General features: G+C 43.3%; 1 protein-coding gene across 2 annotated transcripts in view; it reads left to right on the top strand.

Annotated features, from left to right (window-relative positions):
* The window catches only part of TANK (TRAF family member associated NFKB activator), a 123,833-nt gene that overhangs the window by 49,015 nt on the left and 49,968 nt on the right, over positions 1-24,850 (top strand). For both annotated transcript variants that reach the window (XM_040357874.1, XM_040357875.1), the window contains exons 6-7: positions 18,613-18,789; positions 20,933-20,994. In XM_040357874.1, coding sequence (XP_040213808.1) covers positions 18,613-18,789; positions 20,933-20,994 — 239 coding nt within the window. The remainder of the gene's footprint in view (positions 1-18,612; positions 18,790-20,932; positions 20,995-24,850) is intronic.

Below are 24,850 nucleotides of genomic sequence, written 5' to 3'. Positions count from 1 at the left end.
GTCATTGTAAAGAAGGGACTCCCAATCCACTGATCTTCTCCTTGCTAGGGTTCCTTCAGTATTCCGTTTTCTCTACAGCCAGCATGTTGGATACTAGGGGGAGGGGGGACATTACTTGCAGCAATTGGCTGCTAGACCTGGGCGCTGTCATAACGGCGGAGGTCCCAAAAAACATTGTTGATGAAGTTGAGCTTTAAATCTGCTGACTTGCAGTTTAGGATGTAGATTAAATATGCATGCAAGGGGTTTGGTATTACCTGACCTTCATAAGCATTATCTGGCAGGTCAGGTGGTCTTTTCTCACAGGTGACTTCTGGAAGATAATAGTGATGCTGCCACAGTATAGAGGCTGTTCTAGTGCAGTCTTATGAAGGTTTAAAATTGTATGATTAAGGCTGGGTTCACACTTAGCTTAAGATTGTGACCCGCTCTCAATGGAACCAATTCACACACCTCCGTAGCGGCTCCGGTGCAAATTGCACAGGGGCCCTGTATGTCTTTCATTGGCGTAAAATGAAGGATGGATGGCCGCACTCCAAACCAAACAGGTTGTCTTTATTTAAACGAACAGCAAAAACATACCAGATCACAGCAACAGAAACAGGAGGATAACCGACGTTTCGCACTGACTTAGTGCTTATTCATGGCCATGAATAAGCACTAAGAATCCTACACCTGTGTATGACCCTATAGCAGACCCACCTTGAGCGGTGATTTTCCTTCTTCCTGTGTGTCTTTCGGTGCTTTTATTTTATTTTTTTAGGTTCGAATTCAACCCAAAATTAGGGCTGAAATCGGACTTAAAACTGTGTGACCAGACTCCTTCTTTGAGCCGCTGCGTGTTCCAGTGTAAACCCAGCCTTTAAAATAACTCAACACACAGCCATTAATGTCTAAACTGCTGGCAACAAAAGTGAGTACACCCCTAAGTTAAATTGTCCGAATTTGGGATCAAAGTGTCAATATTTTGTGTGGCCACCATTATTTTTCAGCAGTGCCTTAACCCTTTTGGGCATGGAGTTCACCAGAGCTTCACAGGTTGCCACTGGAGTCCTCTTCCATTCCTCCATGACGACATCACGAGATGGTGAATGTTGGAGATCTTGTGCTCCTCTACCTTCCGTTTTAAAGGATGCCCCACAGATGCTCCAATAGGGTTTAGGTCTGGAGACATGCTTGGCCAGTCCTTGGCCTTTACCTTTACCCTCAGCTTCTTTAGCAAGGCAGTGGTCGTCATGGAGGTGTGTTTGGGGTCGTTATGTTGGAATACTGTCCTGCGGCCCAGTCTCCAAAGGGAGGGGAGCAAAGTGGCCTTGTTTAACCCAATATATCACCTATATATCATGTAATCTGGGCCTGGAGGAAGATCGATTCCCAAAATTTTTAGCCCAAGTAAATGGGAATTTTAGCATTCACATAAGTCAGTAGGAGAAGAAGGGTAATGTTCTTAGTGGCCGATTTTAAAGCGGTTGTAAACCGCATAAACATTTTTTTTTTTTTTTCAAACCTGCAAAGCAAAAGGCATAATCAGCTAGTATGCACCGCATACTAGCTGATTATGAAATACTTACCTCGGAACAAGGTGAAGAACACTTACCTGGTCCACGCCCAGTGAGATGTCATCTTGCTCCGGCGTGTCTTCCGGGTATCGCCGCTCCAGCGCTGTGATTGGCTGGAGCGGCAATGACGTCACTCCCGCGCGCGTGAGATTTAAAATCGGCAAGGGTCGGCGGCTGCCGGTCCTTTCGCCGTGGATTCCCTCCTGCGCATGCGCCGCTGCAATCAGCGGCGCATTGCGAGGGGAATATCTCCTAAACCGTACAGGTTTAGGAGATATTCTTTATACCTACAGGTAAGCCTTATTATCGGCTTACCTGTAGGTAAAAGTCAAAAAGTGGGTTTACAACCACTTTGAGTACTTTATTTATTGGCGTATAAGACTCACTTTTTTACCCTAAAAAAAGAGGGTAAACTGTGCATGCGTGTTATACGCAGGGGGCTGTGCAAAGTTTTTTTCCTGAAATTTCCCTCTTAAAGTTAGGGTGCGTGTTATACACCTGTGCGTGTATAAATACGGTAATTATATTTTTGGTTTGATAATTTTCCATATTTCATACGATGGGGTAGAGATGTGGATGTGGTTGGATGCTTTTATCTAACCAACAGATCTGAACGTTTCATCTCTGTATTTAGCTGTGTTGTTGGAGTTGCTGTAATAGTTAGGTGGCTCTTTCACTTTAAAAAAATGAACATTAAAGTAGCAATTTAAGGTTTAATCTATTTGTCCCTGTGGAATCCTGTTGGGTCCTAGGCTCAGGCTATTCACAGCTCATTTCATGCCCAAGTCAATTTTAAGCCGCATCTCCTTCCCAGAGATAGGCCTGCTCCTTGCCATTAAATGTCGAATTGTAAAAATTCTACTACTCAACAACATTTTGGAATTTTTAATTTTTTTTTTTTTTTTTTAATCAGCTTTAGCTGATTCCGTGTTGGTAAAAGACGATTCGTGATTTTCTGTCTGTTACAGCGTGATGAATGTGCTTACTCCATTACGAACGGTAGTTTTACCAGAACGAGCGCTCCCTTCTCATAACTTGCTTCTGAGCATGCGCGGGTTTTTAACGTTGTTTTAGCCCACACACGAGCCCAGAGGCGATTCAGTTTGCATGTGTTGCGCTATATAAGTTTCTCACTCACGATAATTTTTTACAACCCGAAAAACGACATTGTTTAAAACGTTGTTAAAAAAATGCAGCATGTTCTGTAAAAAATGTTTTGTCGTTTTTCAGAACCCGAAAAATGATGTGAAGCCCACACACCTTCATTTTGAATGACATTTTTTAAAAACTATGGGCCAGATCCAGAGAGCAAGTACGCCGGCGTATCTACTGATACGCCGGCGTACTTTTAAATTTCCCGCGTCGTATCTTTAGTTTGAATCCTCAAACCAAGATACGACGGCATTTGGGTAAGGCTGGGTTCACACTACGGTTTTCCCGTCCGTCAGCCGCATACGATTTATATGGAAAACCGTATGCGGCTGAAACGGACGGGAACGTATGGAACCGCACATATGTGCGTTTTCCATTGACATTAATGTTAAAGGAAAACGTATGCATTTGCCATACTGTTTTAAGAACGGCCGCAAAACCGCAAAATCCAAAGTACAAATACGCATGCTCGGAACCAATGCTAAACATCAGACAATAGCAGAAGTTGCCCAAAGGGTGGCAGTAAAGAGATGAAAAACCACGTGGTTTGGTAAATGTTGGCTGAAAATGTTGTGCGGTGTAAACACACAGCTCCCGGTCCTTTCAGGGGGAGAAAGGACTGTTGCATGAACAGCGATCTGTCATTTCCCCTAGTCAGTCCCACCCCACCTTCTGTTAGAACACAATGAGGGAACATAATTAACCCCTTCCTTGCCCCCTAGCGTTAACCCCTTCCCTGCCAGTGACATTTTTACAGTAATCAATGCATTTTTATAGCACTGATCGTTATAAAAATGCCAATGGTCCCAAAAATGTGTCAAAAGTGTCCATAAGGTCTCAGTACCGATAAAAATTGCTGATCGCCGCCATTACTAGTAAAAAAAGATCCCCTATTTTGTAGACGCTATAACTTTTGCGCAAACCAATCAATAAACGCTTATTGCGTTTTTTTTTACCAAAAAAATGTAGAAGAATACGTATCGGCCTAAACTGAGGAAAAAAATTTTTTTATATATATTTTTGGGGATATTTATTACAGCAAAAAAAATTCATTTTTTTTCAAAATTGTCGCTCTATTTTTGTTTATAGCGCAAAAAATAAAAACTGCAGAGGTGATCAAATACCACCAAAAGAAAGCTCTATTTGTGGGGAAAAAAAGGACGCCAATTTTGTTGGGAGCCACATCGCACAACAGCGCAATTGTCAGTTAAAGCGATGCAGTGCCGAATCGCAAAAAGTGGCCCGGTCATTGACCAGCAAAATGGTCCGGTGCTGAAGTGGTTAAGCAACCCTACCAGGCTAGGAGACATGAACAACAAACTCCCTTCTGGGACCTCTCTTCCCAATTGATCCACTACTCACCGGGTGAAACAAATAGCACAGGGAGGTCCCACAATGGGCTCTGTTGTTTATTTCTCAGTAAACTCATCGTGTGTACCGGGCATTACCAATGCTGGCAACACTTTCTTTATCTCTTCTTCTCTTTACTTGTTGGGTATGTTATGTTCTCAGATCGATATTAGGCCTACAAGTCCCCCCCCCCCCCCCCCCCCATTTCCCTTCTTTTTTTATCTTTTGAAGCTAACTGTGCCTATTCAGACCAACATAAGGAAGCAAAACGTCCACTATTTTCATTAATATGGTTATTTTTGATTGCTGAGCTTAGAAATCCACCTGAAACCCCTACAGTAAGGGGAATTTCTGTCTGGTGAAATTTGATCATTTTTGTAGTTATACTGGTTTATATTTTACATGACTATTCTTGACACTTGTTCTCAACTATATACTTGTTGTGGATGACTCGTGTGCCTTTTTTATGTATCTGAGAGATTTAGCTTTATACTTGAATTGCTGATCTTTGACTAATTGAAAATGTATTTAAAAAAAAAAAGATTGAAATCTAAAGGCTGACTGTGCACCTGCATTACAGTACAAGAGGGTTAGGAGGACTCTGCTTATAAAAGCTTACAATCTAATAGAGAAGGAAAAGTGGTACAAAAGGTAATAACTGAGGGACGAGCCGATGGAAGACTTAAAGCGGAGTTCCGGCCACAATTTCACTTTTTTAATATAAATACCCCTGTAATACACAAGCTTAATGTATTCTAGTAAAGTTAGTCTGTAAACTAAGGTCTGTTTTGTTAGGTTGTTACAGCATTTAGACACTTTATAAAATAGAAATTGACTGGGGCCATCTTAAGTGTGGGCATCATGAAGCCAGACTGTATGACTTCCTGGATTTCAGCCTTGCAGATCTCGCACATGCCCAGTGCTGCACAAGCAGTGTCAGATCAGGTTTCAGCACCTGTGCTGTCCAAGTCACATGATTCTTTGAGACTGGGGAGTGCACAGACTCCTGGAAAGTTACACCCACTACATTCCCAGGAGTCTGTGCGGTGTAGGTTAGGAAGCATTAAGCACCTTGGTGCAGGAAGTGGGAAGATTAACTATTCTGCCTAGCAACAACACTTTGAAGGCATCTAAAAAAAAAAAAAAATGTGTAAAGGACTAATGACATTTTTTTAAAACTACTGATGTAATGTTATATTTATGGGTGGAACTCCACTTTAAAGCAGTTGTAAAGGCAGAAGTTTTTTTATCTTAATGCATATGCATTAAGATATACAGTGGAAACTCGGTTTAAGAGTACCTTGGTTTGAGAGTGTTTTGATTTGCAAGCAACTTTTTTTTTTTTTTTTTTTTATTCTAACTCGGTTTGCGAGTGACTCGCAAGATGAGCAGAATTCAAGCTAAATAGGCCTGCAGTACCTCATTTGGCCTGAGGTACAAGGGGGCACAGGAGCCGAGAAAAGCTGAACATTGGCCTGCAATACCTCATTTGGCCTGAGGTACTGAGGCGCAGGAAACAAGCCGAAGTGTTATTTTCGGCGCTGTCTGGCGCCCCCCACCTCTGGCCGCATTCGGTATTGCATCCCATTGAAGTCAATGCGGAACAAATTATTTTCATTTCCATTGACTTCAATGGGAAAACTCGCTTTGATATGCGAGTACTTTGGATTACGAGCATTCTCCTGGAACGGAATATGCTCGTAATCCAAGGTTCAACTGTAAAACCTTTTGTGTGTAGCAGCTTCCCCAGCATCCCCTAATTATTTTTTTTGATAGCAGAAAGACAAACGCTCCTGCGCACAAGTGGGTACCGGGTAAACTAGGGTTGGGAAGGACGGTATCACAGGCCTTGCTGCCCTCAGGAATAGGGGTATCCTAGCGATCACAAAAGAAAAGAGAGAAAGCAAACTTGTGCATTATCCTTAGGTGTGTTTTATTAAAAATAAAATTACTCACAAACAAATGGAAAACATTCGCGATACAAGAGATCTCCAAATGACAGCAATTGTTCTGAAGATGAACGACTCCAGATGGTACCAGAGGAGTAAATAGGGGCCACTGCCGGCTGACGGGTTTTGAAGGAACACCTTCTTCAGAGCCCAGCAGTGACTCCCTCAGCGTGATATATACATGTCATACTTACCTGAGCCCAGGGGCGGACTGACCATTGAGTCACTCGGGCACTGCCTGAGGGCCCCATGCCACTAGGGGGCCCCATCAGGGTTGCCAGGCTCAGTAAAACCAGGGACAGTATCTAAAAATCTATGTTTTTTTTTTTTACATCTGTCCCTGATATGTCCGAAACTGACATGCTTTTGATGTAAAAATCCTGAGATTTTAGCTGCCCCGCCTCTGCACTGCCTCCTGGCGTGGTGGCCATCTGTAAGCCCAGGGGCCCCATAATATTCTATTGCCCTGGGGCCCCATGAGTTGTCAGTCCACCCCTGCCTGAGCCCCATCTCTCGCCAGCGAAAACCACGAGTACCTTAGCCTTCCGTGGACTCTCCTGATTGGTTGAGACACAGCAGAGGCGCCATTGGCTCCCACGGCTGTCAATCAGTCAGTAAGCCAATCAGGGGAGAGAGGGGATGATGCTGGGTTAGGGCTTCGTGCCTGAATGGATACACAGAACTGTGGCTCAGCTTGGGTGCCCCCATAGCAAGCTGCTGGCTGTGGGGGCACTTGATAGAAGGGAGGGGACAGCGACCTGAGAAGAGGAGGATCTGGGTTGCTCTGTTTAAAACCAACTGCATAGAGGGGGTAAAAAAAAGAGACTTTACAATCGCTTTAAAAGCCTTTTCATTAGGTGGAGGCGGGATAGGCTTACCCGCAGAGATGAGTTTTCTAGGATTGTCTAAATATGGACAGAGTAGGAGATAGCTGGACAAATTGTGGTAGGGACTTCCAGAGGATGGGAGATGCTCTAGAGGAGTTAAGAGAACTTGGGAGCAGGAGGTCTTGAATGTAGTGGAGAGGAAGTGTGGGTGATTGGCGTTGTAGCTTGGAGGAGAGTTGTGAATAGCTTTGTATGTGTTTTTTTTTTTTTTTGTATTTTGAATTCTGTTCATTGGGCAATATGAAGCCAGTGGAGGACATTGAGTGGTTGGTAAGGTAGATGAGTCTAGCAGCAGTATTGATGATGGTCCTGTGAAGGGGTAGGTCTATGAGAAGGGAGTTGCAGTAGTCAAAGCGAGAGATGACAAGGGAGAATGATTAACTTGGTGGTTTTATTGGTTAAGAAGCTGCATATTTTGGAGATAATATGGAAGTGAAGTCTACAGGTTTTGGACAGTGAGTGGATTTGGGGCTGGAAGGACAGGTCAGAGTCCAGGATTACACGAAGCACCCCAGCATGAGAGGTGGGACTGATGGTTGTATTATTGATCTTGATGGAAAAATCAGTGGGGCAGGGGGGAATATTATGAGATTTAGAAAGATTTAGCTTGAGGCAGTGGTGTGACATCAATGTTGATATGTCAGTTAGTAATGAGAGTGGAGACTCAGGCTGGGTTCATGCATATGCGGCCGTGGTTTGAGTTCAGCTGTCTGGTGCGGTTCTGTTCACCTGTTCAGGCTTGAATTTTTACAGGACCCTTTTTAAAACCGCACCGTTGCCGCCCCGTTCACATATGTGAACCGACTCTATTAAAAGCTGGTCTGATTCAAATGTTATGCGATTTGGATGAGGTTAAAAACGCATCCAATTTGCATATATATGAACCGAGCCTGAAGGAGTGAAGTTAGGAGTAGAGATATAGGGCCAGATCCACATACATCTGCGTGGGTGCAGCGTATGTGAGATACGCTACGCCGCTGTAACTTACTTTGCTATTCTTTGAATCCTGAAAGAATTTACGCCGTAAGTTACGGCGGCGTAGGGTATCTCTCGCGGCGTAAGGGCGCGGAATTCAAATGCACCGAGTAGGGGGCGTGTTTCATTTAAATGAAGCGCATCCCCACGCCGAACGAACTGCGCATGCCCCGTCCGTCAAAACTCCCAGGGTGCATTGCTCCAAATGACGTCGCAAGGACGTCATTGTTTTCGACGTGAACGTAAATGGCGTCCAGCCCCATTCACGGACGACTTACGCAAACGACGTAAAATTTTCAAAATTATACGCGGGAACCACGGCCATACTTAACATTGAGTACGCCACCAGATAGTCCCACGGTCACGAAGCTTCGGACCGGGTCGCGAGCGCGCCCGCAACCCACGGCTGGGCTCTCCAAGGAGACGTCCATGTGCGCAGCCGTGCCATTCTGCCGACGTATATACTCGTGTGGTGGTCCTTAAAGTGGAGGTTCACCCATAATATCAATTTTTAACATTAGATTGAGGCTAATTTTAGTAAGCAGAATCGGGTGTTCAGGAGCTGAAGAACGGGGAGAGGTGAGTGTAAACAAACCTTCCCCGTTCTTCTCTGTGGCAAGGTCAGTGATCGTCTGTTCCCTGATAGAGGGAACGACGATCACTGACGTTGCACATCCAGCCCTGCCCCCCTACAGTTAGAAACACACTTAACCCCTACAGCGCCCCCTAGTGGTTAACCCCTTCGCTGCCATTGTAATTTTCACAGTTATCGCTGTGAAAATGACAATGGTCCCAAAAATTTGTCAAAAGTTTCCGATGTGTCCGCCATAATGTCGCAATCACGAAGAAAAACGATGATCGCCGCCATTAGTAGTAAAAAAAAAAATTATTAATAAAAATGCCATAAAACTATCCCCTATTTTGTAAACGCTATAAATTTTGCACAAACCATTCGATAAACGCTTATTGCGATTTATTTTTATTTTTTATTTTACCAAAAATAGGTAGAATACGTATCGGCCTAAACTGAGGAAAAAACTTTTTTTTTATATATTTTTGGGGGATATTTATTATAGCAAAAAGTAAAAAATATTTAATTTTTTTTCAAAATTTCCGCTCTATTTTTGTTTATAGCGCAAAAAATAAAAACCGCAGAGGTGATCAAATACCACCAAAAGAAATTTCTATTTGTGGGGAAAAAAGGACGCCAATTTTGAACGGGAGCCACGTCGCACGACCGCGCAATTGTCATTCATATGTGACCGTGCCGAAAGCTTACATTTCGCCTGGGCAGGAAGGGGGTATATGTGCCCAGTTAACAAGTGGATAAGTAACGGCCTTTGTATCCAGTGAAGTCGCAGTTCCTGGTCAGCTTATTTTTGCACAGAACTGAAACTTCGCATAATGCCATTTTTAATATGGAAATCTAATTTCAGGTATTTATTGCACGCTATCTTATGATTTCCAGATAATACTGTCACCTGGGATTTTCCCAAGTGTAGAGAGTTCATAGGAACAGCAGTGAAATTGCATTTTATACTGCCCTTGCCTACAATGATGAATGGTGCACCATAATCTTCATTGTATTTTTATTTTTCTGATTATTGCAGCAAATGAAATATCAGCTGCTCTTAAAGCTACCCAGGATGTACCATTCCTGTGGGCACTGAAGAAACTTGTTGGGATCTTTTGGCAAAAAATAACATTTAGGCTTCATTTCCATGGACGTTTTTACAGCCACTTTCTTTAGCCTTTTTTACAGCTTAACCTCTTCCATACCGGGCAGTTATACACCCATCCATACCAGGCCTATTCTGGCACTTCTCTCCTACATGTACAAATCATAATTTTTTTGCTAGAAAATTACGCAGAACCCCCAAACATTATATATGTTTTTTTAGCAGACACCCTAGGGAATAAAACGACGGTCATTGAAACCTTTTATCTTGCACGGTATTTGCGCAATAATTTTTCAAACGCCTTTTTTTTGGAAAAAAATTGTTTCATGAATTAAAAAAATTAAAAAACAGTAAAGTTAGCCCAATTTTTTTGTAAAATAGGAAAGATGATGTTACACCGAGTAAATAGATACCTAACATGTCACGCTTTAAAATTGCGCACACTCATGGAATGGCGCCAAACTTCGGTACTTAAAAATCTCCATAGGCAACGATTTGAAAATTTTTACAGGTTACCAGTTTAGATTTACAGAGGAGATCTAGTGCTAGAATTGTTGCTGGCACTCTAACGCACGCGGCGATACCTCACATGTGTGGTTTAAACGGCGTTTACATATGTCGGCGGGACTTGCGTGTGCGTTCGCTTCTGCGCGCAAGCTACCGGGGACAGGGGCGTTAAAAAAATAAATTTTATTTCTTTTTTTTTTATATATATTTATTTCTTTTTTTTACACTTTTTTTTTTTATTTTTTTTTTTTGATCACTTTTATTCCTATTACAAGGAATGTAAACATCCCTTGTAATAGGAATGTGTGTGACAGGTCCTCTTTATGGAGAGATGCGGGGTCAATAAGACCCCACATCTCTCCTCCAGGCTGGAAAGCATGAAATCGGTGAAAAAAATTCACCGATCTCTTGCTTGCTGTTGCTTAGCAGCCGCAATCGCGGCTTTGTTTACTTACGGGGACCCGGGCGTGACGTCATCACATCGCGCCCGGGTCCTCCGACGGTCATAGAGATGACTGGTGACCATCTGGTCACCAGTCATCTCTATGCTTCCTGCGCGCACCGGACGATTCGTTCTCCGGGCCCCCGATGGCACGGGAGAGCCCGGAGAAGCACCGGATGGCGGCGGGAGGGGGGGGATGTCCCCTCCCGCCGCCTGTAAGAACGATCTAGCAGCGGAACCGCCGCTATGATCGTTCTTACGTTGTGCAGAATCGCCGGCAGTTTAGAAGGATATCTGAATGATGCCTCTAGCTGCAGGCATCATTCAGATATCCCCCCACAAAGCCCAGGACGTCATATGACATCCACTCAGAACGGCAGAGGTTCTTTGTGGACGTCATTTTACTATGGGCCGGTAGGGAAGTGGTTAAAAACGCCTGTCCATGTTTATTTTTAAAAAAAAAATTTTTTTAATTTTTTTTTTTTTAGCTGGAGCTCAAAAATGCAGCGGTAGCGTTTTTGCGCGTTTATGAGCGTTTTTTAACGTCTGCCGTTTTTACAGCTCTACTCTGGAGCTTCAGAACGCCCTGGTCCTGTGTTTTTTTTTTTACAGCTCAAAAACGCCTATGCCATTTGCAGCTCAAAAACACCTATGTGGGCATGATGCCATAGAATAACATGAACAGGCGTTTTTAAGCTGTAAAAAACGCTCAGAAAAGTGGCTGTAAAAACGTCAGTGGAAATGAAGCCTTAAAATATAAAAAATGTGGATTTGCATATGGGTTGATTATAGCACCGCATTACAGAACACCCCCCTTTCTGAAATGCAAAGCTTAACTTCAAGCAAACTACTAAATACACCGATGTAATACATATTAGAGCAGTTTTTCCAATGAATTTGTAATTTTGTTCATCCATACCTGAGATTTTCCCAGCTCTAGTTCATCCCAAAGGTGTTCTATCGGGTTGGGGTGAGGACTGTGTGCAGGTCAGTCAAGTTCCTCCACCAAACAAATGCTCATCCATGTCTTTAAAGTGGTTGTAAATTCTTTTTTGTTACTTCTACCTATAGGTAAGCCTAGAATAAGGTAGGTAGTAGTGGAAATATCTCCTAAACGTGCGCCGTTTAGGAGATATTTCACTTGTAGTCCGCTGAAAATGTTAACGGTGCATGCACTGGGAAGAAAGGAAACTGTGTCATTTCTTCCCTAGCCTGTGCCGTTAATGGCGGCTCCCCTGCGCATGCCGTCACGCGGCTCCGGCGAATCACAGAGCCGGAGTTCGCGGCCCGGAAGGAAGAGGGGCCAGAAGATGGACACTGCCTACACTTGGGACCTCGCTAAATTTTTTGCAGGTAAGTGTCACATAATGGGCTAGTATGCTATGCATACTAGCCCATTATGCTTTTGATTTGCACGGAGCAAAAGAGGAAGTAAAACCCATCAGGGTTTGCTTCCTCTTTAAAGCGGAGCTCCACCCTAAAGTGGAACTCACGCTGATCGGAACCCTCCGGTGTCACATTTCGGGTAAACTGCGGGCAGAACGTCACCTCCCGTCCTCCCCCGTTGTGCTCTGGGAACACTTGGCTCCCAGAGCACAGCGGGAGCCAATCAGCGGCGCAGCGCAACTCGCGCATGCGCCATAGGGAACCGGGTTGTGAAGCCGGGGGGCCTCACTTCCTGGTTACCTCACGGAGGATGACGGGGGGAGCAGCAGAGTGACGAGCGATCACTCGTCCTCTGCTGCGGACGGCGCTGGACTCCAGGACAGGTAAGTGTCCTAATATTAAAAGTCAGCAGCTGCAGTATTTGTAGCTGCTGGCTTTTAATATTTTTTTTTCATGGCACATTTGCTTTGTGCACTGGTGTGCCGTTATGTTGGAACAGGAAAGGGTCATCCCTAAACTGTTCCTACAAAGTTGGGAACATGAAATTGTCCAAAATGTCTTGGTATGCTGACGCCTTAAGAGTTCCCTTCACTGGAACTAAGGGGCCAAGCCAAACCCCTGAAAAACAACCCCACACCATAATCCCTCCTCCACCAAATGATTTTGACCAGTGCACAAAGCAAGGTCCATAAAGACATGGATGAGCAAGTTTGGGGTGGAGGAACTTGACTGGCCTGCATAGAGTTCTGACCTCATCTCAATAGAACACCTTTGGGAAGAATTGGAGCGAAGAATGTGAGCCAGGCCTTCTTGTCCACATCAGTGCCTGACCTCACAAATGCGCTTCTGGAAGAATGGTCAAACATTCCCATAGACACACTCCTAAACCTTGTGGACGGCCTTCCCAGAAGAGTTGAAGCTGTTATAGCTGCAAAGGGTGGGCCAACGCAATACATCCGACATTTTGAATTTTATTTAGACTTCACTTGATTGCACTGAAATACTGGTTATTTTTTTTGGACCGTTACGTTAAGAAGATTTTGGCAGTGTCCCAAGATTAGGAGATTTTGGGATGAGATATCCCCTAGGATAAAAAAAATTGACATTAAGACCTATCGAGCAATCTCCATTACATTTCCTGTTTCATGGGATGCCATCATCTATAAAGTTTTATAAAAGAAGCGTTACACCACACCTGTTAAATGCAGCAAAGGCATTGATACCTAGATATTGGAAACAACTCAGAGTCCCTAATATAATGGAATGGAAAAGGAGGTAGAGAGGATAATGGAAGCAGAGAGATGGGTACATACGGTCAAGGACCAACAGCATAAATTCAAATATGTATGGGCGGGATGGATATATTATTCTCCTGAAATAGGGATGGACTAGCCTGGGGCAGGGAAGCCCAGGGGCGGGTGGGGAGGGGAGGGTGAGACTATTTGGGTTTCTTATTTTTTTTTCCCCATGGGGGCACCAGAGAGAGAGGATTTAGTATATGGAAAAGAAAAGGGACTTCGGTCCCCCTTCCCCTTTTCTCCTTTTTTTTTTTATTTATTTTTCCCTTTACTATTTTACATTTTTTCACAACACTAATTAACTACTACCCCACCGCGCCATAGCGAAAATACTGCTACATCGCGGTGGAGTTATTCCGGGACGACGTCCCTGGAACGTCCTCCCAGAATCCTTCACTCGCGCGCCCCCTGGGGCGCGCTCCCGGAATCATCTGTGAGCGCCGGGTCTAGAAGACCTGGCGCATCACAGATCGCGGTAAATCGCCGCTGATAGCGGCGGTTTACCACGTGATCGCTCCATCAAATGACGGAGCGATCACTTGTAAACAAACCGGCGTCATGTCATGACGCCGGTTCCTCCCTCTCCTCTCTGTACCGATCGGTACAGTGTGAGAGGAGAGGGGGGAGAGCGGCAGCACAGCAGCTGCTGTGGGATGGATCTGTGACACATGCAGTCACAGATCCATCCCTCCCTCCCTGTGCAATACTCTGCAATTAACCCCTCATACTCTGCAATACCCCCATATCCCCCATACTCTGCAATTAACCCCCATACTCTGCATTTAACCCCCCATACTCTGCATTTAACCCCCCATACTCTGCATTTAACCCCCCATACTCTGCATTTAACCCCCCATACTCTGCAATTAACCCCCCATACTCTGCAATTAACCCCCCATACTCTGCAATTAACCCCCCATACTCTGCAATACCCCCCCATACTCTGCAATAACCCCCCCCATACTCTGCAATAACCCCCCCCCCATACTCTGCAATACCACCCAATACTCCGCAATACCACCCAATACTCCGCAATACCTGCTAATATGACAGAAACAAGATTTTTTTTTTTTTTTTTTTTTTTTTACAGAATTTTCAGTGTTTTTTTTTTTTTTTTTTTATAGCGCAAAAAATAAAAATCGCAGAGGTGATCAAATACCACCAAAAGAAAGCTCTATTTGTGGGAAAAAAAGGACACAAATTTCAGATGGGCACAATGTTGTATGACTGAGTAATTGTCATTCAAATTGTGAGAGCACCGAAAGCTGAAAATTGGTCTGGTGAGGAAGGGGGTTTAAGTGCCCAGTGGTCAAGAGGTTAATCTAGATTACTTGCACAGTAGAGAGGGGGAATTAATCAAATGAGTTAACACTTGATGAAGAGCACTGAGGGTTGGAGGGAAGGGGGAAGAAATAGGGGAGAAGCAGTTCTCCCCCCCCCTTTTTTTTTCTCCTCTTCTTTTCCTCTTCTTTTGCCTCATTAAAGATTTTGGTTGGATGGAGCTATAAGAATGGGAAGTGGGGTTTTAAAGTGATGTCAGTCACAAAATAAAGAACTATTAAGTTCTTTCTTGTTTATAGGGTGTTATTAAGTCCCTCCTTTTCGTGTGGTATGGGGGTATCCTAAGGTGATGGGATTTAAAGAGTCACGAAATAGGGAGCTTTTTTGGTCTCCCTTCTTCAAAAGGGGATTTAAATTTAATTTTTTTTCTTCTCTCTTCTCTCTCCCTCTACCTCTTGTAGGTGGAGACTTGATTTAGGGGGGGGGGGGAGTAAGAGAAATAATCTGAGGGTGCTCTTGAGGAGGGGGGTAATTTTTGGTTTGATGTATTTTTATGTACCGTATTTATCGGCGTATACCGCGCACCTTTTTGCCCTGAAAATCAGGGCAAAATCGTGGGTGCACGATATACGCCGATACCCGCTTTCCCGCGCCGAGTTTGAATACTGCACCGGCATATACCGAGCGCAGTACACTCGTGTATAGTCGGGCAGGCTCGGCTCCTCTCGCGCTCACGTCCTGGACGTACAGGACGTGAGCGTGAGAGTAGCCGAGCATTGCCGACTATACGCGAGTGTACTGCGCTCGGTATATGCCGGCGCAGTATTCAAACTCGGCGCGGGAAAGCGGGTATCGGCTGACGCCGAAGCTGGGTGAGCGGAGCGGCTCAGGCTAACCTAAAAAATAGATGCTCCCTGCATAGTTACTGGAATCTAGTTACTGGAATCTATGTGTAATGTGCTGGAATCTATGTGCAATGTGCTGGGATCTATGTGCAATGTGCTGGGATCTATGTGCAATGTGCAGGGGGGCTTTGGAATATAAAAGGGGCTGTTGAAAGTTTTTTTCCTAAAACTTCCCTCCTAAAATTAGGGTGCGCGTTATACGCCGGTGCGCGTTATACGCCGATAAATACGGGTATGGTGATGTTTCTTGTATTTTTCTTTTTGTCCCTATTGTTCATGTTTCTTTATTTTGTATATGTTGTAATTTGTTATAATAAAGAAAAGAAGCAATTATAAAAAAAAAAGAAGATTTTGAATCCAACTCCACACTGGCACATGTTTATATGATTGACACAATAAGAATTTGGTGTTTAGTATTTCTGTATTATTATCACTTTTGCACATTTTATATTGGGAGTGTGTCATTTTCTGCCCGCTCTAGATAGTTTATCAATTCATAGTTGCTCGCAAGATTTTTATTTGATCAAAACAAGGTACATGGGCTTCTTTATTGTGGTTTGAAAAAAAGCCATGAACAATGAGAAAATTACAGTTCAAAAATATGAAACCAAAGAAACGCCCATCATCTAAGAGTTTAAACATAATAAAACAAAAGCTGCGAAAAGGAAATCAGCTTGGCAAAACAGGTTTCTGAAGACAGTAAGACAAACGCCAAATACGTTTTGAACCATTGATAATAGTAAAAAAGACAGATTCTCTAACAAAAAATGACTGAGTAGGTCACTGGAGACGTAGAGAAAGTAAACTGATTGACTAGTGTCTTTAGTGCTACAAAAAAAAGGGAAATTGCTGGTGCTGATGTACAATCTAAGTATTTAACACAACACACCGTCCCTTAACCACTTCATCCTCGGACCATATTGCTGGTCAAAGACCAGGCCACTTTTTGCGATTCGGTACTGCGTCGCTTTAACTGACAATTGCGTGGTCTTGCGACGTGGCTCCCAAACAAAATTGGCGTATTTTTTCCCACAAATAGAGCTTTATTTTAGTGGTATTTGATCACCTCTGCGTTTTTTTAGTTTTTGCGCTATAAACAAAAAATAGAGAGACAATTTTGAAAAAAAATTAATATTTTTTATTTTTTGCTGTAATATCCCCCCCAAAAAAAGAATATATATATATATATATATATATATATATATATATATATATATATATATATATATATATATATATATATATTTCCTCAGTTTAGGCCGATACGTATTCTTCATATTTTTTGTTAAAAAAAAACATCGAAATAAGCATTTATTGATTGGTTTGCGCAAAAGTTATAGCGTTTACAAAATAGGGGATAGTTTTATGGCATTTATATTAATATATTTTTTTTACTAGTAATGGCGGCGATCAGCGATTTTTATCGGTACTGTGACCTTATGGCGGACACATTTTTGGGACCATTGGCATTTTTATAGCGATCAGTGCTATAAAAATGCATTGATTACTATAAAAATGCCACTGGCAGGGGTTAACACTAGGGGGCGAGGAAGGGGTTAATTATGTTCCCTGTGTGTGTTCTAACTGAAGGGGGAGGGTGGACTGACTAGGGGAAATGACTGATCGCTGTTCATACATTGTATGAACAGACGGTCAGGCATTTCTCCCCCTGACAGGACCTCTGTAACGAGCGATCGCGGGTGCCCAGCGGTGAAAAATTAGTACTCCCCAGCCGTAGGTTCCCCAGACAACAAACTTTGCACACTTGTAGAGGAAGAATGGGGCTACATGTGGGGTCCAGGGGACCTACGATCGGCCGTTACCGGGTCCCCAAATTTCGGGAGATCAGGCGAAAAAAGGTGACTCGAGTATAAGCCGAGGGGGGCATTTTCAGCACAAAAAAATGTGCTGAAAAACTCGGCTTATACTCGAGTATATATGGTAAATGTTTTTTTATTGGGATTTTATGTGATAGACCAACACAAAGTGGTACATACTTGTGAAGTGGAAGGAAAATGATAAATGGTTTTCAACATTTTTTACAAATAATTATCTGAAAAGTGTGGGGATGTCTCTACCAGCTTTGCACATCTAGAGAGTGACATGTTTGCCCATTCATCTTTGCAAAATATCTCAAGCTCTGTCAGATTGGATGGAGAGCGTTTGTGAACAGCAATTTTAAAGTGGCCCCAACGAATCCCAGAGCACTGCTCAGGACTAAGGATGAGCTTGGGCGTATTATTTGGATATACCGCCATATAACACGCACGGCCTTACCATTGCCATGAATGCAGCCTCACCACTGCAAACAATGCAGCCTTACATGTGCCATGAATGCAGCCTTACATGTGCCATGAATGCAGCCTTACATGTGCCATGAATGCAGCCTTACATGTGCCATGAATGCAGCCTTACATGTGCCATGAATGCAGCCTTACATGTGCCATGAATGCAGCCTTACATGTGCCATGAATGCAGCCTTGCCATTGCCATGAATGCAGCCTTACATATGCCATAAACGCAGCCTCACATGTGCTATAAACGCAGCCTCACATGTGCCTTACCATTGCCATCAGTGCAGCCTGATCGATGCCCATCTGCAGCCTCGGAGGGCAGAGGGAGGGGGGCGGGACGAGTGCCGACAGATTACAAACAGGAAAATCTCCTGTTTACTCTGTGGCCTCTTTAATACAAAGTCCAGCCTCTTATAATAGACAGAACAATCGTCCAATGGCATCCCAGGAGACGGGACTGTCAATACAGACGCTGCTGAGTAAACAGGAGATTTTCTTCATGTAATCTGACGGCGCTCGTCAGATTACATGATTATTATTAAATCAACGGGGGGGGGGGGCGCATTTGGCCCGCGGGCCAGACTTTTGACATGACTGATCTAAACCATTCCATTGTAGCTCTGGCTGTATGTTTATGGTCGTTGTCCTGCTGGAAGGTGAACCTCCGCCCCAGTCCCAAGTCTTTTGCAGACTAAAAAAATGTCTTCTAAGATTGCCCTGTATTTGGCTCCATCCATCTTCCCATCAACTCTGACCAGTTTCCCTGCTGAAGAAAAGCATCCCCACAACATACATTGTACATTGATGTCATGTGTTGGTCCTTTATTCCTTCTTTTTTTTTTCTGCATACATCATTGAGATTTATAGATAAAATCTCTTTTATGAAATGTATAAAATATGTGGATGTAACAATAGTAAATGTATTATAAACCTTGAATATTCTGACAGGAGCAGCTTGGCATAGAGAATCTCCGGTTTTTGGAAATGGAAGGTGAACGGGACAAGCTATTATCTGCCCTTTCCAGTAAAAATGAAGAAGTTCAGCATTTAAAAACCCTTTTGAAAGAAGCCAATGAGAGGCGAGAAAAGCAAGATTCTAAAAGCGTCCATGGACATGAAATGGAGGTAAGGAAGCACCTGTGAAGGTGCCAAATGAAACTCTTCAGTAACAGTATTCATTTAGAGAGGGTAATATTACAAAAATGTATCGTAATTCAATAACCAGAATTCAATACCTCACTTGTGCGGTTTGAACACCGTTTTCATATGCGGTCGCTACTCACATATGCGTTCGCTTCTGTGTGCGAGCTCATCGGGACGGGGCGCTTTAAAAAATACGTTTTTGTTTTCTTATTTATTTTAATTAATTTATTTTATAAATTTTTACACTGTTTTAAAAAATAAATAAAAAAATGCGTGGACTCCGCCTGCTCCCGCCAACTCAGCGGGAGATCAGTCCGTAGATCTCCGCTGAGCTGGCGGATGACAAGCTCCTGTCTGCTCACTGAGCAGGGAGGGGCTTGTGCAGCGCCGCTGATTCCTATGGAGCGATCTGATGAAAACGGACAGAATTTTTTTTATTAAAGGGCTCAGAGGGCCCCATGTGGCAACCCCCCTTTTTTTTATTTTATTTTTTATAAATGTTTATTTTTTTATTTTTGTTTATTTAGTTTTATTAAAAGGCCCAGAGTCCCGGATGGCAACCCCCCTTTTTTTTTAATGTATTTTTTATAAATGTTTTTATATGTTATTTTTATTAAAGGGCCCAGAGGTCCCTAGGGCCCCGGATGGCTACCCCCCTTTTTTTATAATTGATTTTATATATATATTTTTCTCTATTTCTTCTTTTTTTTTGTAAAGCCCCCCCCCCACTTCTCAATATGCGGCAGCCCCCGCTCCTCAATTTCAGGCAGCAGCCCCCCCCCCTGCTCCAGGAGGCCCATGCCTGAAGCTGTGTAAGGGGCCCCAAAATTCCTGATGGCGGCCCTGGATTGGTGTAATAAGTTCCAGGGGATGGGAGAGGCTCTGAAGTCCTTGAGACGAGCATTGGAGGAAGAGACAAGGGAGCTAGAGAGCAGAAGGTCATGGGAGGAGCAGAGAGGAGAAGGAACTTGATGGAGTCCGGACCTCAACTTTATAGAAACTTTTTGGGATGAATTAGAGCGGAGACTGTGATCCAGGCCTTCCTAACAATCACATTTTATATACTTGCAATGTTTAATTAAATCTGATCCCAGTATGATACTCCAGTTGTCTAGATACTCAAGGGTTTTAGATTTACGAAAAATCATACCATCCATCTGCATTTTTCAGTCTCCATTAGAGCGAATTCACACCATATGCAATAGGCTGCCTTGGGCAGGCTTACCTAATGCATAGACACAGCAATTTATCACGACTCACTACACCTCATCATAACACGCTGGAGTTCATAAAGATAAACAAAATTGTCATATTGAAAGATTTTAAATTAAGAAACGGTAAACAGCGTGTTGTATCATTACACTGCATTGGCACTGCTCCTATCACAACACAGTATAATACTGCCACTGGTGTGAACAGGCCCTCAATCAATTTGGTAAAGGTGGAAAAGGATGAACCCAGATGGGATGGAATGGGATGATCTGGATACAGGTGTGTGTGATATAATCAAATCGTTCTATACCGATCTCCTATTCATGATGCTATCATTTTTGAACACTACAGGTTCTCTTTATATAAGCTCACAGGCCTGTAAGTTACTGGCATTATTTTTTATTTTATTCTTTTGCATGCTTATCACATCCAGTAGGGTACTACCTCCCATTTTGCAATTTTTAAATGTGATCTGATTGTTTGAGACATCGGCTGCTCTAATAATCTTCAATAGAGGAGGTGAGAACCAATTCTAATCTTTCTCATTACAACCAGCCAGCCTCCAGCTATCCGTCTATCCAGTTAAAACCTCCATCATCCATTTGTGAACTATACATTGGTTGGCCACTAGGAGGCGGTATAACACTGCAATAGATTTTCTGGTGTTGCTTTGCATCGTCTATTTCCATCTCTTTGTTATTGTCAGATCATATCCATCCATTTATTCCTGTCTGACGGAGACTATACTTCATAATTATCAATGTTCTTAAACCAGCATATTCTATAGATGGTTTTCGGCACCTCCCGTCAATCTTGGATGAACCTGAAATAGACACACAAAACTGAATGAACTGAAATGCTTTGTTATTCCTGCTTGTTAAGGTGTACTTTTTGTTTTTATTTTTTTTCTGAGATGAGAAGTAAAAACTTGAATCCAGACCTTCCTGCTGCTTCTGCCTTCAGTGAAAATGAAAGGTAAAGTAAAACGAACGTTGTTGACTTTGATGGTTGTTCTTTCCAGACATGCAATGTAAATAGACACAGAAAGTGAGGGAAAGAGTTTAAAGCCCAATTCCTGGTTGGATTTAACAAAAAAAGTCATCTAGCCTTTGTTTAAAAAAACAAAACAAATGATGATAATAATCGCTCAGGCTGCCATACCTATTTAAAATCCAGAGCTGTCCTCAGAGTAACAACCCCCCCCCGCCCCCCCCACACACACACACACAAAATTTGCCTTAGTCTTCTGGATTGAATGACATCCAGCATCACCATCCTCAGCAGACTGAGGAATCTTCTGTGAACACAGAACATCATAGGACCCCTTTCACAACAGCGCCAGTGGCGGCTGGTGCTCCAAAAAATGATTTTCTTTGGGTGGGGGGAGCAAACAAACTGAACACAAAAACCATCAATTGCAGCCACTGTGCTCATCAATTGCAGCCACTGTGCTCATCAATTGCAGCCACTGTGCCCATCACTTGTAGCCACTGTGCCCATCAATTGCCACTACTGTAACCATCAATTGCTGCCAGTGTGCCACCTAAAAGCTAGGTTCATTTAGCGCTTGAGCATTATTTTGTTTTAGTGGCCAGAATAAATTATTTTGGTAATTTAAATGAATTATCGCCTAAGTGTTTGAAGCGCCGAAACGCATTACACGAGTTTGCAGTCGTCAAGCTTTCTTTCTGCCAAAACACTGCTGCTAGGAGGAAAGATGTCTAGGAGAGTTGGTGAAAAATCCAGTGCGCAATCGGTTTATGATATGCACTATATTACCAAAAGTATTGGGGCCCCTGCCTTTACACGCACGTGAACTTTAATGGCACCCCAGTCTTGGTCTGTAGGGTTCAATGTTTAGTTGGCCCACCCTTTGAACCTATAACGGCTTCAACTCTTCAACTCTTATCTGGTTGAGATAGAACACCTTTGGGATGAATTAGAGCGGAGCCAGGCCTTCTCTTCTAACATCAGTGCCTGCCCTCAAAAATGTGCTTCTGAAAGAATAGTCAAGCATTCCCATAGACCAGGGGTAGGCAACCTCGGCATTCCAGCTGTGATGAAACTACAAATCCCATCATGCCTCTGTCTCTAGGAGTCATGCCTGTGATTGTCAAGGTCTTGCAATGTCTCATGGGACTTGTAGTTTCACCACAGCTGAGGTTGCCTGCCATTCACATAGACACACTCCTAAACCTTGTGGACAGCCTTCCCAGAAGAGTTGAAGCTGTTATAGCTGCAAAGGGTGGGCCAACATAATATTGAACCCTGCGGACTAAGACTGGGATGCCATTAAAGTTCATGTGCGTGTAAAGGCAAACGTCCCAATACTTTTGACAATCTTATGTCCATCTCTCACAGGTTTTACTGCTTTTTATTTGTCCCGGTGACAATTATCACAGGGTAGAAGGTTTTTATCCTCACAGAAAAAAGGGGATATCTTCCATGTGAGCATTTTTTCCAGTGAAATCGAAGAAGGGTTTCCCCTCACTGTAGATATTTCTTCTAAATTCCCGTTGCATCTACTGGGAAGAAAATTAAGGCAAATCACGCCACTGGGTCACATATTAAAAAATAATAGTAATTTCCTATATCTCAAAGACTGCATTTGGCTTTTAGATGTACTTTTAACATTTAGCATTAGCTCAGAGTGCAATGGAATGACCAATAAATATAGTGGAATTTTCTGTAAAAAAATACTAGAAAATGATATCAAACATAGTTATCAAATACAAACTACAGGTGAAACTCGAAAAATTAGAATATTGTGCATGTGAACGTTCATTTATTTCACTGATGCAACTTAAAAGATGAAACTAATATATGAGAGAGACTCATTACATGCAAAGCAAGATAGTTCAAGCCGTGATTTGTCATAATTGTGATGATTGTGGCTTACAGCTCATGAAAACCCCAAATCCACAATCTCAGAAAATTAGAATATTACATGCAATCAATAAAACAAGGATTGTACGTAGAACAATATCGGATCTCTGAAAAGTATAAGCATGCATATGTACTCAGTACTTGGTTTGGGCCCCTTTTGCAGCAATTACTGCCTCAATGCGGCGTGGCATGGAAGCGATCAGCCTGTGGCACTGCTGAGGTGTTATGGAAGACCAGGATGCTTCAATAGCGGCCTTCAGCTCTTCTGCATTGTTCGGTTGCATATCTCTCATCTTTTTCTTGGCAATGCCCCATAGATTCTCTATGGGGTTTAGGTCAGGCGAGTTTGCTGGCCAATCAAGCACAGTAATCCCACGGTCATTGAACCAGGTTTTGGTGCTTTTGGCAGTGTGGGCAGGTGCCAAGCCCTGCTGGAAAATAAAGTCACCATCCCCATAGAGCTCATCTGCGGAAGGAAGCATGAAGTGCTCCAAAATCTCCTAGTAGACGGCTGCAATGACCCCAGACTTAATGAAGCACAGTAGACCAACACCAGCAGATGACACGGCTCCCCAAATCAACACAGACTGTGGAAACTTCACACTGGACTTCAAGCATCTTGCAGTGTGTGCCTCTCCATTCTTCCTCCATACTCCGGCTCCTTGGTTTCCAAATGAGATGCAAAATTTGCTCCTATCAGAAAAGAGGACTTTGGACCACTGAGCAACAGACCAGGTCTGTTTTTCTTTAGCCCAGGTAAGTCGCTTCTGATATTGTTCGTTGTACAGGAGTGGCTTGACAAGAGGAATATGACATTTAAAGCCCATGTCCAGGATCCATCTGTGTGGGGGCTCTTGATGCACTGACTCCAGCCTCAGTCCACTTCTTGTGAAAGTCCCCAACACTTTTGAATGACCTTTTCCTGACCATTTTCTCCAGGCTGCGGTCATCCCTGCCGCTTGTGCACCTTTTTCTACCACACTTTTCCCTTCCACATAACTTTCTATTAATGTGCTTTGATACAGCACTTTGGGAACATCCAACTTATTTTGCAATTACCTTTTGTGGCTTTCTCTCCTTATGGAGGGTGTCAATGATGGTTTTCTGCACAACTGTCAGGTCAGCAGTCTTTCCCATGATTGTGATTCCTACTGTACCAGACTGAGAGGAACCCTTTGCAGGTGTTATGGCTTGATTAGAGTGGGACACTTTGGGGCAGATCCACAAAGATCTGCCCCGGCGCAGCGTATCAGAGATACGCTACGCCGCTGTAACTTGTGTTCTGTTTGAATCCTTAAAGATTTTGAGCCGTAAGTTACGGCGGCGTAGTCTATCTCTGGCGGCGGAATTCAAATCGGCGATTAGGGGGTGTGTTTCATTTAAATGAAGCACGTCCCCGCGCCGAATGAACTGCGCATGCGCCGTCCCTAAATTTCCCGCCGTGCATTGCGCTAAATGACGTCGCTAGGACATCATTTTTTTTAACATAGACGTGAATTACGTCCATCCCGTTTCACGGACGACTTACGCCAAAAAAAAAATTCTAATTAAATGCGGGAACGACGGCTATACTTAACATGGCAAGTCTAACTATACGCCGCAAAACACCAGCTTTAACTATACGCTGGAAAAAGCCGACTAGAGACGACGTAAAAGAATGCGACGGCCGCGCGTACGTTCGTGGATCGTCGGAAATAGCTAATTTGCATACCCGATGCAGAAAACTACTCAAACTCCACCCAGCGGACACCGAAGTATTGCATCTAAGATCCGAAGGCGTACGCCTGTCGGATTTAACCCAGATGCCGTCGTATCTTGGTTTGAGGATTCAAACTAAAGATACGACGCGGGAAATTTAAAAGTACGCCGGCGTATCATCAGATACGCCGGCGTACTCTCTCTGTGGATCTGCCCCTTTGAGTCTAAAATATTGCACCTTTTCACA

This window comes from Rana temporaria, chromosome 6 (assembly GCF_905171775.1).
Source record: "Rana temporaria chromosome 6, aRanTem1.1, whole genome shotgun sequence".
NCBI lineage: Eukaryota > Metazoa > Chordata > Amphibia > Anura > Ranidae > Rana > Rana temporaria.
This window is presented reverse-complemented; position numbering and strand designations above follow the sequence as displayed.